The following is a 14,036-nucleotide window of genomic DNA, read 5'->3' on the forward strand; positions in this document are numbered from 1 at the left end:
TGTCCCAGTCTATTCTCATGTGCTCTGTTGCACAAACCAGATAAAAATGCATTTGTTTTCATGTATTATTATCACTTTTGTTTAACACATTAGCTGGTGCAGCCAGTAGAGTCGCTGTCATATCGCTCCAGCAACCGAGTCTCAATCCTGACCTCTATTCTGTCTTTGTGGAATTTATCCATTCTCTCTGAGATCAGATGGATTTCTTACAGATATTCCAGTTTCCTCGCACGTCCCAAAGACCTGCTGTTTGATAGGGTAATTGGCCACACTAAATTGTCCCTTGGTGTGTAGGTGACTGGTAGAATCTGGAGGAAAGCTAATGGAATGTGTGGAAAAATAAAATGGAATTCCTGTGGGATTATTGTAAGTGTCTAACGCAAATTTGATGATCTGAAGACCCTGTTACCTTACATATTACATTATCGAAATATAATTACGGAATCCATTTGACTCTAGGACTATGCTTCTATAATGTAATATGTAATTTAACTTAACCCAGTACTTTTGTCATGTACTTCTTGACAAGTCTTTCTAAATTTATGACACTAATTAAAACTTTTCAGAGATGATGATATGAATCTGAGGGCAACTTCAGGGCAAAAGGTTCTTGAATTGAGGCTGAGAAACGGCCCCGCCTTTAATTGATAACCATAGGAAAATTTTACATCGTTCACCACCTACTAAAAAAACTGTAAAGTTCGGAATAGATTGAAACCAAAGGGTTGGAGAATGTTGTTCCTCTACCTTTGAATACCTGTTGTTCCCGTGTCCCCTTTGCTAACGGCACCAGCAAAAAAAATCACTTAAAAAAAGCAGATCAGTAAGTCTTAACCGTACCTGACTTGGAACCCCAGGCTAGTCCCACATGCTAGCATGCTAGTTAATGAATCAAGGTTCCTGTCCCTCTGCAGTCCAGCTCTAAATCCCAGAATAGGCTGTTTAGAGTTTTGGAAGCTGCCCCAGTCTCCTCCTGCATCGCACTGATGGGGATAAATGAGCAAAGGCTGATTTATAGAGTCTGATATATATATATATATATATATATATATATTTGATATATCCTAGTTATGTCAGGGTCCAGTAGAATTGCCATAGACCATTAATTTACCATAAATCCTTTCCATTTGGTGATATTGTCCAGTCATCCTTTAGATTTCTGTGTAGTTATTCTGCTTAAAATCTTCTGGATTTTGGTATGAGATATGAAGTGAGATTTCTGTGCTGTGAGTATGTGAATGACAAAGCCTATTCAATTAAACAATTATCAACAGAATTCAGTTTCGAGTTTTATGCGAGTGTGTCTTCATATACTTAGGAGGAAAATATGTTACTTTATGTACATTTTATAGCATTTGAAAAATATATATTTATTACTGTCGGTGAAATATTAATGGAATCGTGTGAATGTTTGTCTTTAACCAGTTTTGTCAAAAAAAGTAGGTTTCGGGAATTGTTTTTGCTTTCACAGTACTGAGAATTTCAGATACTGCACACAACTTTACATGTTCGAGCAATATGAAGACCTGCCTACTAGCCTGTGTGCCGGACTAATCGCTGATCTCCATTTGAAGGAGTCTTCCTTTTACACCAGAGGAAATATGCGCCGCAGCTCAACAGCCTTTCAGTACACAGCCACAAGAGCAAGAGAAGCAGATTGCTGGTAACGTGCGCAGCTTTTACTACTTTTGTGTGACTGAAGTTAAGATTATCACGGTTACTAAGAGCTTGAACATCTAACTTCTAAAGTGAGTGTAAACATTCAGATAGGTGGGACCACACTCTTTTTTTTATCTGAGTAAGCAGGCATAATTACCTAACAGTGTTTACCAGTGTTATGAGAGGACTGAATAGCTGATTGCGTTCACGCAGATAGTTTACGTTAAACTCCTGTGAGAAATTTTTATCTATGCGCTGCATATTAACCAGCGAATGAGTGAAAGCAAGGCTTATTTTCTTTTCCCCTGATCTGTGACTCACTGTTAGCATGGTTGTTTATTTTAATCAAAGGACCCTTTTTTTCGTGTGTGGATCTTGAAAGTCGTGTCAGCAAGCTAATCAAATGGGTAAGGTTTCATGGTATTTAAAAGGTACTTCAAACATGTACTAGTTTCTGCTAAATTTCCCTGCTGCCAGAGTAGAGTCAGTGAATTGTAATCCCCTAGATCTTATGTTTTAACGATGTATAAATTAGGTCATTATTAAACACGGATAAAAGAGATTTAACTTTGAATGGATTTATGTATTTCAGTTATGAAAGTAAGTGCTTATAAAATTTGTTGCAAAAAGGCTTAATCAAGAGCCAAATGTCTCATAAAAAATTAAATAATAGGTCATTTTGAGTCAGATTTACTCAGTCAAATACTTTCAAACCAGCTGCAGCCCAATCTTTAACTCTGGCTGCTCTCAAGGTGCTGACACGCCGGACTGTAAATCCATAGGCAGTACAGTAAGTATCTGGTCTGTTGGTCTCTCAATCTCTCAAGCCTGCGCTTCATGTCAGACTTGTTGCTGAATATTGGCAGGTCCTTTAAACACGGGTGGAGCCAGGCAAAAGGGCAATTACAAATGACTGTTTTTAGTTAAATCTCTGAGCTGCGTGCGTGATACCACGATATTAGCATATATTTTCAAGCAAGAATTTTTGGATTTCGATCAGGAGCAGGATCCTGGCAGATTTGCCTCCCTCCACTCCCTCCCTGATTCAGGCCACATGGCATTTCTGCCACTTAGATCAACTAAAAGGAGTTTTGAAACTCTATAGCCTCAAAGGGACTGAATTCGGGGCACTGAATTTACCAGTAAAGCCATTGGGGAGTTAGTTCAGTTTCTGACATTGCAATGAATTGCACGAATTGTTCAGCAGAGAACAGATCATTCAGATCAACAGATCCATGCTGTATAAAAGCATTCCCATATACAGCCTTCTCAAGCAATCAGCATGTTCCTTTCTCTGTCCCTTGCTTATCTAGCTGCTTCTACATGCTCAGCACCTTATTTGCCTCAGCAATTCCATATGATAGTGTGTTGCAAGTTTCTGTACTGTCTGGGTAAAGATGGCTTTCTCAAATGACCTAAAGAATTTGTTTGTAATTACATTATCTTTGTGGCTTTTTGTTTATATTTTTTTCCGCAAATTTGAATAAGATCTCAGAGCCACAACAGACTGCAGATACTGGAGCAGAAAACAAACTGTTGGAGGAATTCTGCATGCCAGGCAGCTTCTGAAGAGACAGACAGATGGTTGATGTTTTGGGTTGAGACCCTGCATCATGACAGATAATATAGTTGACACCTCCTCCTACATCTTTATATTAACTATCTCCCCTCTACCCTCCCAGCTGCCTGACCACCTGAGTTCCTCCAGTGTTTTTTTCCCACTCTGAGATAACACCTTGCTTCTTCCAGCAATGCTAAGCTCTTTACTATTTAGCCACCATAAACAAAGGTGTAGGCTATCTTCTTAACACTTGTTTAGCAACTCAAGTGCAAACCATCACAGGCTAGCAGTGACTAAGAAATCAAGCCCACTCCTACTTAACTGAAAGATAAGCACATACTCCTTTTATGTAAAAAATATATATGACTACATTCTGTCCTGTGTTCACTTTCCCAATACACCCACAAGAGATAAACAAGATTCATCATGCTGCGCAACTGTTCATTACAGAAATTTCAAATTCAAGTTTGTGTTTGTAGTACTCTGTAGAAGAACTTTGCCACAAGTTCCCATGGGTTCATTTGATTGCTGGTTCTTTAATTTTCTTGTTAGCATCATAAATTTTAACATTGATTTTCAGTGATAATTTTTTTTAACATTTTACCTAATAGCTTCTTCACCAGAAGAGATCATCTCATATTACCATGCTGTGAGATAATACCTAATTTTATCAACATTGTTTCCTGATTGTGCGACCTGGATTTTATTTTTCCTCCCCAGAAAACTATTCCAGAGGTAAGCGGCATATTTATTCACATCATTCAGTTGCATGCATAAAGAAAGGCCAGCTGCCAGGACTGTGGTTTTATTAATGAAATTCCAGGCTTGTTTCTTTAGTCTTCTCATCTTATTTAGTTGTTTCTGTTGATGGAAAGTTGGACTTACTTGTCATTTTTATAAATGCTTAAGTAGTACATAAATAGCTGTTTAGTCTGTCACTAAAGACTGTATTCCTGGTTTAAAATAATCAACTAGAGGAAATACTTTCCCCATAATTTTCCTACCATGTCCCTTAAGAACCTTTTTAGCTTCAATAGAATCATCTTTTATTCTTCTAAATTGCCTATTCAATGTCACATCATCCCATGAACTAGTCCTGTAAAATTTTACTGTTCTCTTTCCATGACAAGTATATACATTTTTAAGCAAGGAGATCAAACCTACAATTTCATTTGTGATCTCACCCATGCCATATACAGCATACAATTGTAATAAATGATATTTATTCCTATACTGAAATCCTTCTGCAATAAAGGTCAGCATAACATTACCATAGCTAAGTGCCTGCTGTATCTGCAGTGGCATGTACAGGGACATCCAAGCCCCTTTGAACAACAATATTTCTCAATCTCTGACCATCTGAAAAAAAAAATTTACTTTTCTGTTTGTTTACTGAAGTGATTTGCCTCATTTTTTTCACTTTGCATTCCATTTATTCACATTCAGTGTGTGTAAGACCTCTTGAAGCCTGTTTTTCTCCTCATCACTACTCAATTATCCACATGGATTTTTTTTGTCATTGACAAATTAGAAAATATTATGCAAGTGCCCACAGCCATATTATTAATATATCTGTGAAGAGAACTGATTCCTGCCAACTTGAAGAGAACCCGTGCATTTCTACTTATTTGTTTTTGCTTGTTAACTGGTTCTCAGCCGATGATAGTATTTTCCTCCTCAATCCATGTGCCTTAACCTTGTTTAGCAACCTCCCCTGTGTAACCTTATTTAAGCTCTTCTGGAAATCCAAATATATCTCATTCTCTGGTTTCCTCTCATCTATTCTACTAGTTATATGTGCACAGAATTTCATTAAATTATGAAATATGATTGTCATTTCATATATCTATGTTGACTCTGCTTACTCATTATTTTCTAAGTGTCTTAGCATCACATCCTTTATTATGGATCCCAGTATTTTCCCAACTACAGCTTGTAGATTTTCTGGTTTCTACCACCATCCTTTCTAAAATAAAGACATTACGTTACTGCTCAGCACTATCCAGGAAACATTCCAGAGTTCAGAAGCGGGAGTACAGCCAGAATCAAAGATGTCAGTGAACAACTGCAGAGCTTCTTGAAAGGAAATGGTGAAGAGCCAGAAGTTGTATTCTGCATTGATAGCAGCAATATAGATATGATATTCTGCCAGCAGATTGTAGGGAGATAGAAAAGTGGTTTGAAAGCAGCACTTTGAAGGTATTAATTTCATGATTACTTCCAGTGCTATGTGCTGCCACATAGAGGTAGGCATATCGAAGAAATGAGTGAGTGCCTAGAAAGATGGTGTAGGAGGCAGGACATCAACTTGTGTACCCTAATGGTCAAAGACCATGCCAACCAATTTGCTCAGCTGCTATGGCAAATCCGATAAATCCAATGATACTTTTCATCTTGAGTTTTAGCAAATGCTCCAAAGTGGTTGGACAGTATTGCATCAGCTCATTATCAGTTTAGTTAGTAGTGTATTTTGTGAGTTAATGATAATTTAGTTGTTTCTTACTACTGCTGTAATTTTCATGACCCTTGCTGCAACCGTGCCCCAAGCTGACTTTACCTCAATGAAGAATAAAATGCGTTACTATATATTTGAAGAATCTTGCTATTTCACTTAAAAGCAATAGAAGTTAGTTCCATGATTTGAAAAGATTAAATCTGTAGATTTCTCTTTATTTTTACAGTATTCCATCCTTGATATTTGATTGTCATGGCTGCCACTGACTTGTCATCTTTCTACGATTTCATCGATGAGCAGAGTATTCTGGCAACAAATGAAACCTGGATCGCTTGTATAAATGACACCGATTGTTGGACCTGGGAAATTAATCACTGTCTTCAAAGCATCAACATAAGTGCTGTCCTGTATACAATATCATTCTTTTACTTCCTGATTTTTATCATCGGTTTAGTGGCCAACTTTATTGTCGTATATATGAATGTGAAAGTGAATCAATCCAGACACGAAACACACTTCTACATCCTGAACCTGGCCATTGCAGACTTGTGTGTGGTAATCACTCTCCCTATATGGGTCACTTCCTTCATTCAACATGGTACATGGCCATTTGGAGAGTTCATGTGCAAATTTACTCACCTCATCTTCAATGTCAATCTGTTTGGAAGTATCTTCTTTCTAACATGTATGAGTGTGGACAGGTATGTATCAGTGATGTGGTTCCAAGATTCTTTCGACCAAAAGAAAGTGTTGAACCGTAAGGTTATATGTGTGTTTGTCTGGATTTTTGCCTTACTAGTGTCAGTTCCAGATTTAATTTTCTTGAAAGTGAATAACAATATTCATGGTGAACCCATCTGTCATTTGTCTTATCCTGAGGACACCTATCGAGATTGGATGGCTGGGATGGAAATAACTTGCATCATTGTAGGATTTCTTATCCCATTCCTCATTATTGCGGTTTTCTATTTCCTCTTAGCAACAGCCATCCCAATTGCAAATGACATGGAGAAGAAAAATAGCCGGAAGATAATATTTACCTATGTGATTGTTTTCCTTATCTGTTGGTTTCCTTACCACTCTATTCTGTTTCTTGATGTTTTGTGGTTCCTAAATGTTTTATCTTTCAGTTGTCAACTAGAAAAGTTCATATTTGTTTCTCTTCACATCACTCAGTGTCTGTCTCTGGTACATTGCTGTGTCAATCCCATACTCTACAGCTTCATTAACAAAAATTATAGGTACGATCTAATGAAAGCTTTCATTGTCAAATACTCTGTGAAATCTGGCATCATGAAACTCAAGGATACCACAGAGACAGAATGTTGCATACTTGAGTGTTCCTAATGTCACCATTCATTTTTAAACAGGCATTTCCTTCTCAAAGACACAATTAGCTACTGTGTCAATTCTACTGATTGATTCATTTGTGCAATTTCTATTGTAACCTAAAAGGACTTGAGATGCTAATTAAATATTTCTGGGCACCATGAACAAATTTCTAATTGAGGGAGTTTACACTTGTAAGCATATACTTGTCAGGCCAGCCGGTGGCGCGGTGGCGCAGTGGCATCAGTAGCGAAGGCTCCCGAGTTCGAATCCAGCCGTCTCCAAAAAACCTGGGGACAGATGAGCTCCGCCAGGTTTCAGATGCCCAAGACATGCCGTACGATGAGCAATCACCAAAAAGATCAGTGCAAAAAGCTTGTCATGACGGCGCCCCGACAAGTTAATGTCAGATTATATGGAGCCAATTAGCCTTCAAGTTCACATCTAAGCTACATGCATTGATAATATATACACAATCTTTATATATGTATATGAATTATATTAAATACAGGATTACAATAATATAATATGCTGGTTCGAGGGCTCCAGATAGTAGTGGAGCCATCTCCTTCAGAGATGCAGAGATACATAGGTTATGAGTGTAGAATTATTTCTACTAAAAAAATCTTAACTACCTTTAATATTGCAATATTCATTTACAGCATGCTATCTTCTGCTGAAATTCCCTTTTATAGCTGTTGAAAAAAAGATCATACATTTGTTTGCAAAAAATGTGGAAAGATGGTATATTTCTTTAAATGGTGAGAGATTGAAAGATGTTAGTTTTCAGAGAGAGCTGGGTGTCCTTGTACACACTCAGTCTAAGTTTGTCAGCATCAATTCCAAAGACAATCAGTAGCTTGGTATTTACTGTAAGAGTAAATATGTCTCACAGCCCTACAGATACAACAGCCTTCGAAATGGGCAGGGTAGAAGATGAGTGCTAGTCCCATGATTTTTGATTAATGTACTCTGGAAATCTGAAGAATGAAAGGTGATCTCATTGAAACATGCAAATTATTTTGAAGCTTGACACGATGATTTTCTTTTCCTTTGCCTGGATTTCAACAACCTGTGAGTGCATTCTCAAAATAACAAGTCAACCATTCAAAGCAAAGATTCTATGAAATTTCTTCCAGAGCTGATAGTAAAACTTTATAATTCCCTCCTAAAGGGTTTGTGGAAGCTCAGCAGTTTATGTTCAAGAGAGAGATGAACAGATTTTTTGAAATTCAGGCATCAAAGGCAAAGGAATTAGTGAAGAAAAGTGGTGTTGAGGTTAAAGATAGTCTACGATACTACTGAACGGGACAGCAGACATGAAAGACTGAATAGCCTATTCTTTCCTGTTTTATACATTGATAGCATTTCAGTGCATCCTCAAAGTCCATAGGCTCAGAGTCAAGCCATATTGCCATATTATATCCTTTAATGTTTGCATTTCTGCATTTCTATTTACTCCCACATTGGTCCAGAAATACTATTGTGTTCAAATCCTTCTGTGTCATTCTACCTTCCTACCTTTGTAATCTCCTGTTGAGGCACCCTATTTGAACTCTGTGTTTCTCTTGTTGCTATTTGTGCATCCCTTATCATTTTGCACTGTTCATGGGGACCATGCCTTTAGTTATTAAAATGCAAACTCTGAAATTAGCCCTTAAACCTCTTTGCTTTCCTCTACTCCTTTCCAAACTTCTACAAATGTTTTCAGTCACTCCTCTAATAATATTTCATTCCTAAAGCTTGGCACTCAGCTTCTTTATAAGTCTCTATGATGTTTACCTACACTGAAATCAACTTATAAATGCAGTTTATGAATATAACTATAGGTATCTGTTGAATTCAATGCCTCCACCCTAATGGCTTTCTTCATAAGTTATTCAACATTTTGACTTTTGTTTGAAAATGATTTACCTTCTTACTCCAATATTATTTATTTAATTTATGTCATTGGTGTATGATTTCTTAAGCATAGAATAAAAGTTCCAAATGCATGTCATCAATTGATGAAAACTAAACAATATTCTGCTCCATACCTAGACTTTCTTGAAGTATCACGTCTAGTTAAGCAATAGGATTTGTATCTCCAATTCACAAGATTATAAATTTTGAACTAATACTTAAGTGGAAATGAGACATCCAACTGAGGCCTTTTCTTTCCATGCAGGAAGGTTTACATGACCCAATGACATTTTTCAGTTTTCCCAAATGTAGCAGAGATAAACATGTCACAATTAAAGTGCCAGGTCATTGGCATTGTGTTAGCCACAATTGGTTGATAGATGGTAAAGCAGATTATGTGATTACTGCCCCATTATTATTAGTGAGATCATTCTGTGCAACAAATGGACTGTGATTTTCCTTTTATTACAGTTTAATTCCTGATGTATAAAATCAGCAGTTGTGACATTCCTCAGTGGGAAAGGCCTAGTTTCTGTTGAATACTCTATAGTGTGAGTCAGGATTAAAGATGGAAGTTAGCAGCTGTTTTGGTTACTATGCACATGAATCAGTCCATGGCCAACTTTCTGGATGTGCATATTACATATACACAATTCTTTCATTTGCTTTCATGGGTAAGCTGGGTTTGAATGCTGCCACCAGATTTTCTTCCTGTAGTTAATGTTATAGCCAATTTGATGCATAACCATATCTACATATAACATGTATTACACTTATTTACAATGTAGGATACCATTCTGCCCATTAAAGCTATGCCAGCTCTCAGTCCAATTCCCCATTTATTTCCCAATAACCTACTCTTTCTAATATGTCCATCAACTCCCCCAGTTTCTTGCCACATACCTATAATTGGGACGATTTTCAGTAGTCAATGAAATTACCAGCGTGTCTTTGATATATGGAAGAGAACCAGAATAGTCAGGCAAAACCCACACAGCTGCAGAAAAACTCTGAAAACTCCACAAAGATAGCACTAGAAGTCAGAATCAAATCTAGGTCACTGGAGCTGTACGGTAGCAGCATTACCTACTGTGCTATTATGCCTCCCAATTTTGTAGTTGACTGTGGCTTGACAGTTTGACATGTAATCAAGTGATTCAGACAACTCACCTAAGGAAATGGTGATTGATTTGTATAAACTGTAGGCTGGGTTCTAACTGAAGGATTCGGAAAGAAGATTTATCATATCGGGAATAATTGATATCTTGGTATGAATACTAGGGTTTACATACAAAATTTGGATTTGAAAAAATAGTTTGTTTCTGAGTTTGTTATATTGATGGCAGCTCCAATGTTGATACAGTGGTTAATAATGTTAGTATGATAATATCCATGCAGCAAGATGGCAAATAATAATAAATCTTTGTTGATACAAAACACTATATCAAAGGCAAAGCAACTAAAAATATTGTACAAGTCTCAAACTATAGTAAAGCACACTGCAAAATGTTAAAGTGCTCAGTTGTATTAACAATGCATTGATATACAGTGGATTCTGGTTAATTGGGACACACTGGATCAATATATTTTGGCCCAATTAAGCAGCTGCCCCAATTAGCTGAATTTCCATGGAAATACTTAAAAGGTATAAAAAAGATCAACTACAGTATGACTGAGTAACAATTTATGTAGTTAAGTGAAATACAGAACAAGTTTGAACACAACCAGTATTATTACAGTATTATAAAACTGTGTATTAGTTCATAATAGTAATTGATGAGGAATTTAATCCATGTATGCTACTGCGTTCTTTTAAAAAAATTTACTTATTGAAACACTGTGGAGCAGACTCTTCTTGCCCTTTGAGCCGCACCACCCAACAACCCCTGATTTAAACCTATCCTAATCATGGAACAATTTATAATGTCTAATTAATCTACCAACCAGTAAGTCTTTGGACTGTGGGAGGAAACTGGAACACCTGAAGCATGGGGAGAATATACAACTCCTTACAGACTGCAGCAGGAATTGAACCCGGGTTGCTGGTAATGCAAAGCATTACGCTACCATGCTGCCCTTTTGATTTTGGTACTGTGCTGTGCTTTGCAAAACGAACAAAATCAACGCAGCCACCCTAATTTAGGTAATGGACTGCCTTCATACAGTGTTTCGACAATTGCATTCTCCAAATCTTCATTTTCATTGTAACATTAAAGATAATTGCTGATACTTTCAAATTCTTCATAGTTCCTAACCTGTTGAAGTAGTGAACTGGTTTCATTTTCACTCCCAGCCTTTTCTGGCATCTCCAGGTCTGAATGCTTGAAACCACAATGAGCAAAACAGTTCTGTATTGTCTTACTACTTATCTTGCAGCAACTATCAGTGACAAAAATTCTCCCAAATAAGGGGCTACCTCAATTAACCGATAGCCTAATTAACCAAAATCCACTGTGTTTAGTTTGCATAGATCGAAGACTTATAAACTGTACCAATGTTCTGACATATAAGGGCAAATACAATTCAATAAATATGATACTGAACTTAAATGTTGTAAATAGTTGTCAAATATAACACAGCTATTCCACATTTTTCAAAATGTCTGATATATTTCCTTCTGACTAGGGAAAGTGATCGAAGTATTGATGTTGTCTTTACAGAACCATCTTCAGAGTTTCTTTTATTTTGTAATGAGCTGAAATGCTACAAACCTCTTTCTAGTGTAATTCTGTCTCCTTAACGCCCTTATGTTATTACAGAAATAATTCTTAGTGATTTTTTTAAAATTATGAATCAATAATAAGAGTGATCACTATCCTGATACATACCAACCATTTTTAATGAGAAACTTGAGATACATGAGTTCTGGTAAGAATCCTGAAAAGCTTAACTGGACTGTAGATTAGATTAAATTTTAAATTCTGCTACATTATTTTTTAAATAGTGCACCAATTAATAATAGAAAATGCTGACAGCTTAAGACTGCAGCTTTCAGTAGATTTAATGGTGAAGAGACTAAATTGAGCTCTGTAGTATTTAATTTTTAAGCTGGTGTGCAGCCACATGTATCTGAGGTTGGGTGCAGGATGACAGAGCATGTTTCCAACAAGAAATACAACTAACGTCATCTTGACACATGCTTTGGAAAAGCATAGGTGAAACAATCTTTCATTAAAACTATCTTTTAAAGAGTTAGAGACATTATTTTAAGCCATAAAATTTAAACAGGGTTTCTTGGTCTCAAGTATTTGTAAGCAGACCATTGAATGTGTATGACTCTCAGTGCAGCATTTTTATGCACAAGCTCACAACAGTAAGGAAAGAGACAAAATGGGATAATGACATATTGGTTAGCACTGGTGTTTCAGAGGCCTCGACTACTGGTTTGGAGATGGGAATTCAAAGCCCATCATAATACTTAGAAATTAAAATTGATGTAGTACAATGATCTGGATTTTTTTTTTACAAATGCAGTGTGTCAAACAGAGTTAACATTTCATGTCGAAGATGTTCCATTGATGCATTCTGGAATTTAAACCAGTCATCGTAATGGGGAAATTAAACAAATGGATTGTTCTAAAACCTCCTTATTTTGTTATTGTCATTCAGGACTTTATTGACAGAGGGATTTCATTAAAGTAAAGAAAGCTGAAATAACCTTGCTTCCATCTTATTTATTTCCTTCCTTTCATTCTCAGGCATTATAAATTCTGTTAATGATAAGCACATACAGACAGGAAACTACAATCATGACTTGAGAAGTTGGAGCTTGGTAGTTGTTAGATGCCTTTCATTTGTAAATGACTGTATCTCTGTCAGAGGTTTGTAAATTAAATTCCCACTAAGAATCAGAATCAGGTTTACTATCAATGAGTAGTGCAAAAAGAGAATAAAAGTAGTAGTTAGTATGGGCCATTCAGAAATCTGATGGTTGAGAGGAACAAACTGTTTCTAAAACATTGAGCATGTGTCTTTGGGCTCCTGTATCTTCTCCCTGATGAGAGTAATGAGAAGAGGGCATGTCTTGGGTAGTAGAGTCCTTAATGATGGAAAAACCCTTTTTGAGGCATCTCCTTTTGAAGATGTCTTCAATGGTGGCTTGATCATAAATTTCTAGGTTGACGGTCACAATGCTATTGAGGGAAGTTTACACCATTGAAGGTGTTATTTTGTAGATGAAATGTAAACTCTTTCAAGTGAGCATAAAAGACATAGCACCATTTTAGAGAACTTTGTACGAGTTATACATCAATCAGCATTTCTAAAAGAGATTAGCTGGTCATTGTCATGATTCCATTTATGGGATCTTACTGTACATATAATGGCTACCATGTTTCCTTATATTTCAAAGGTTCTTTGACTAGGGTGCTTTCCTGAAAGAGCCTTTTCTTAGGATTTCAGGACAGTATTTAAGTGTATGAACGTCACAGGATAAACATACTTGACAGAGTTCCACAATACCAAAAACACTATGTCCTTGCTGACCTTCTTGTCCATCTACATTAATCCATTTGGTCTGTGTTAAGTCTGTATCCTATGTCTTATTTATGTGCCTGCCTAAGTATCTCATAAATGCAGTGATTGTGTCTATCTCCACCACCTCCTCTGGCAACAACTTCCTGATGTCAAATGGACACGATGTACGAAAAAATCTTTCGCCTCAAGTTCCTTTGAAAACACCTTCGTCTCTAAAACTCTATTTTTCAAATATCCTCATGGGAGATATTTATGTCAGATCCAAGGAAAGGAAAGATTTTGGCTTACAAAGAATTGTTTTTAATGAATGAATCCTCTTTTCCATTCTTAAAAGGATGTTATGATGCAATTACTCTTGTTTCAACATTTGTTTTATCGGCTATCCATAGCACTTGAAACATTGACAGAAAGAAGATCCCAAGACATTTCATAGATGAACAAGTAGACAACTCTTCATCAATAGACACAGGCACTCCAGAAAGAGAAAAAAATTCAGGCCAGAAGTTCAATTACCGGGTACTTAGCCAAATATCTCGGGTCTAACAAAAAGAAATTTAACTCAAGGCCTAAATGTGGGGGTTGATTGAGTCTTTGTGTATGCGTCACTCAATTTAAAAAATAGTTCTGGGCTTTCCACACTGGTGTCAGATTTCA

At 36.7% G+C, this 14,036-nt stretch overlaps 1 protein-coding gene across 3 annotated transcripts; it reads left to right on the top strand.

Annotated features, from left to right (window-relative positions):
- Positions 1-1,490: 1,490 nt before the first annotated feature.
- ackr3b (atypical chemokine receptor 3b) lies at positions 1,491-11,493 on the top strand. Of its 3 annotated transcripts, none has more exons than XM_073046782.1 (3): positions 1,491-1,748; positions 3,832-3,955; positions 5,902-11,493. In XM_073046782.1, exon 3 carries the CDS (start codon positions 5,928-5,930, stop codon positions 7,020-7,022), a length of 1,095 nt encoding a protein of 364 aa, XP_072902883.1. In that variant the 5' UTR covers positions 1,491-1,748; positions 3,832-3,955; positions 5,902-5,927; the 3' UTR covers positions 7,023-11,493. The 3 variants fall into 3 exon arrangements, with proteins under 3 accessions (XP_072902883.1, XP_072902880.1, XP_072902882.1); XM_073046779.1 differs by having other exon boundaries at positions 1,491-1,663; XM_073046781.1 differs by lacking the exon at positions 1,491-1,748 and adding an exon at positions 1,957-2,066.
- Positions 11,494-14,036: the final 2,543 nt, after the last annotated feature.

Source organism: Hemitrygon akajei, chromosome 5, assembly GCF_048418815.1.
Source record: "Hemitrygon akajei chromosome 5, sHemAka1.3, whole genome shotgun sequence".
Taxonomy (NCBI): Eukaryota; Metazoa; Chordata; class Chondrichthyes; order Myliobatiformes; family Dasyatidae; genus Hemitrygon; species Hemitrygon akajei.

Bases quoted from the DNA above. Each gene is read 5' to 3' on its own strand.
- ackr3b (XM_073046782.1), top strand. From the start codon at position 5,928: ATGGCTGCCACTGACTTGTCATCTTTCTACGATTTCATCGATGAGCAG.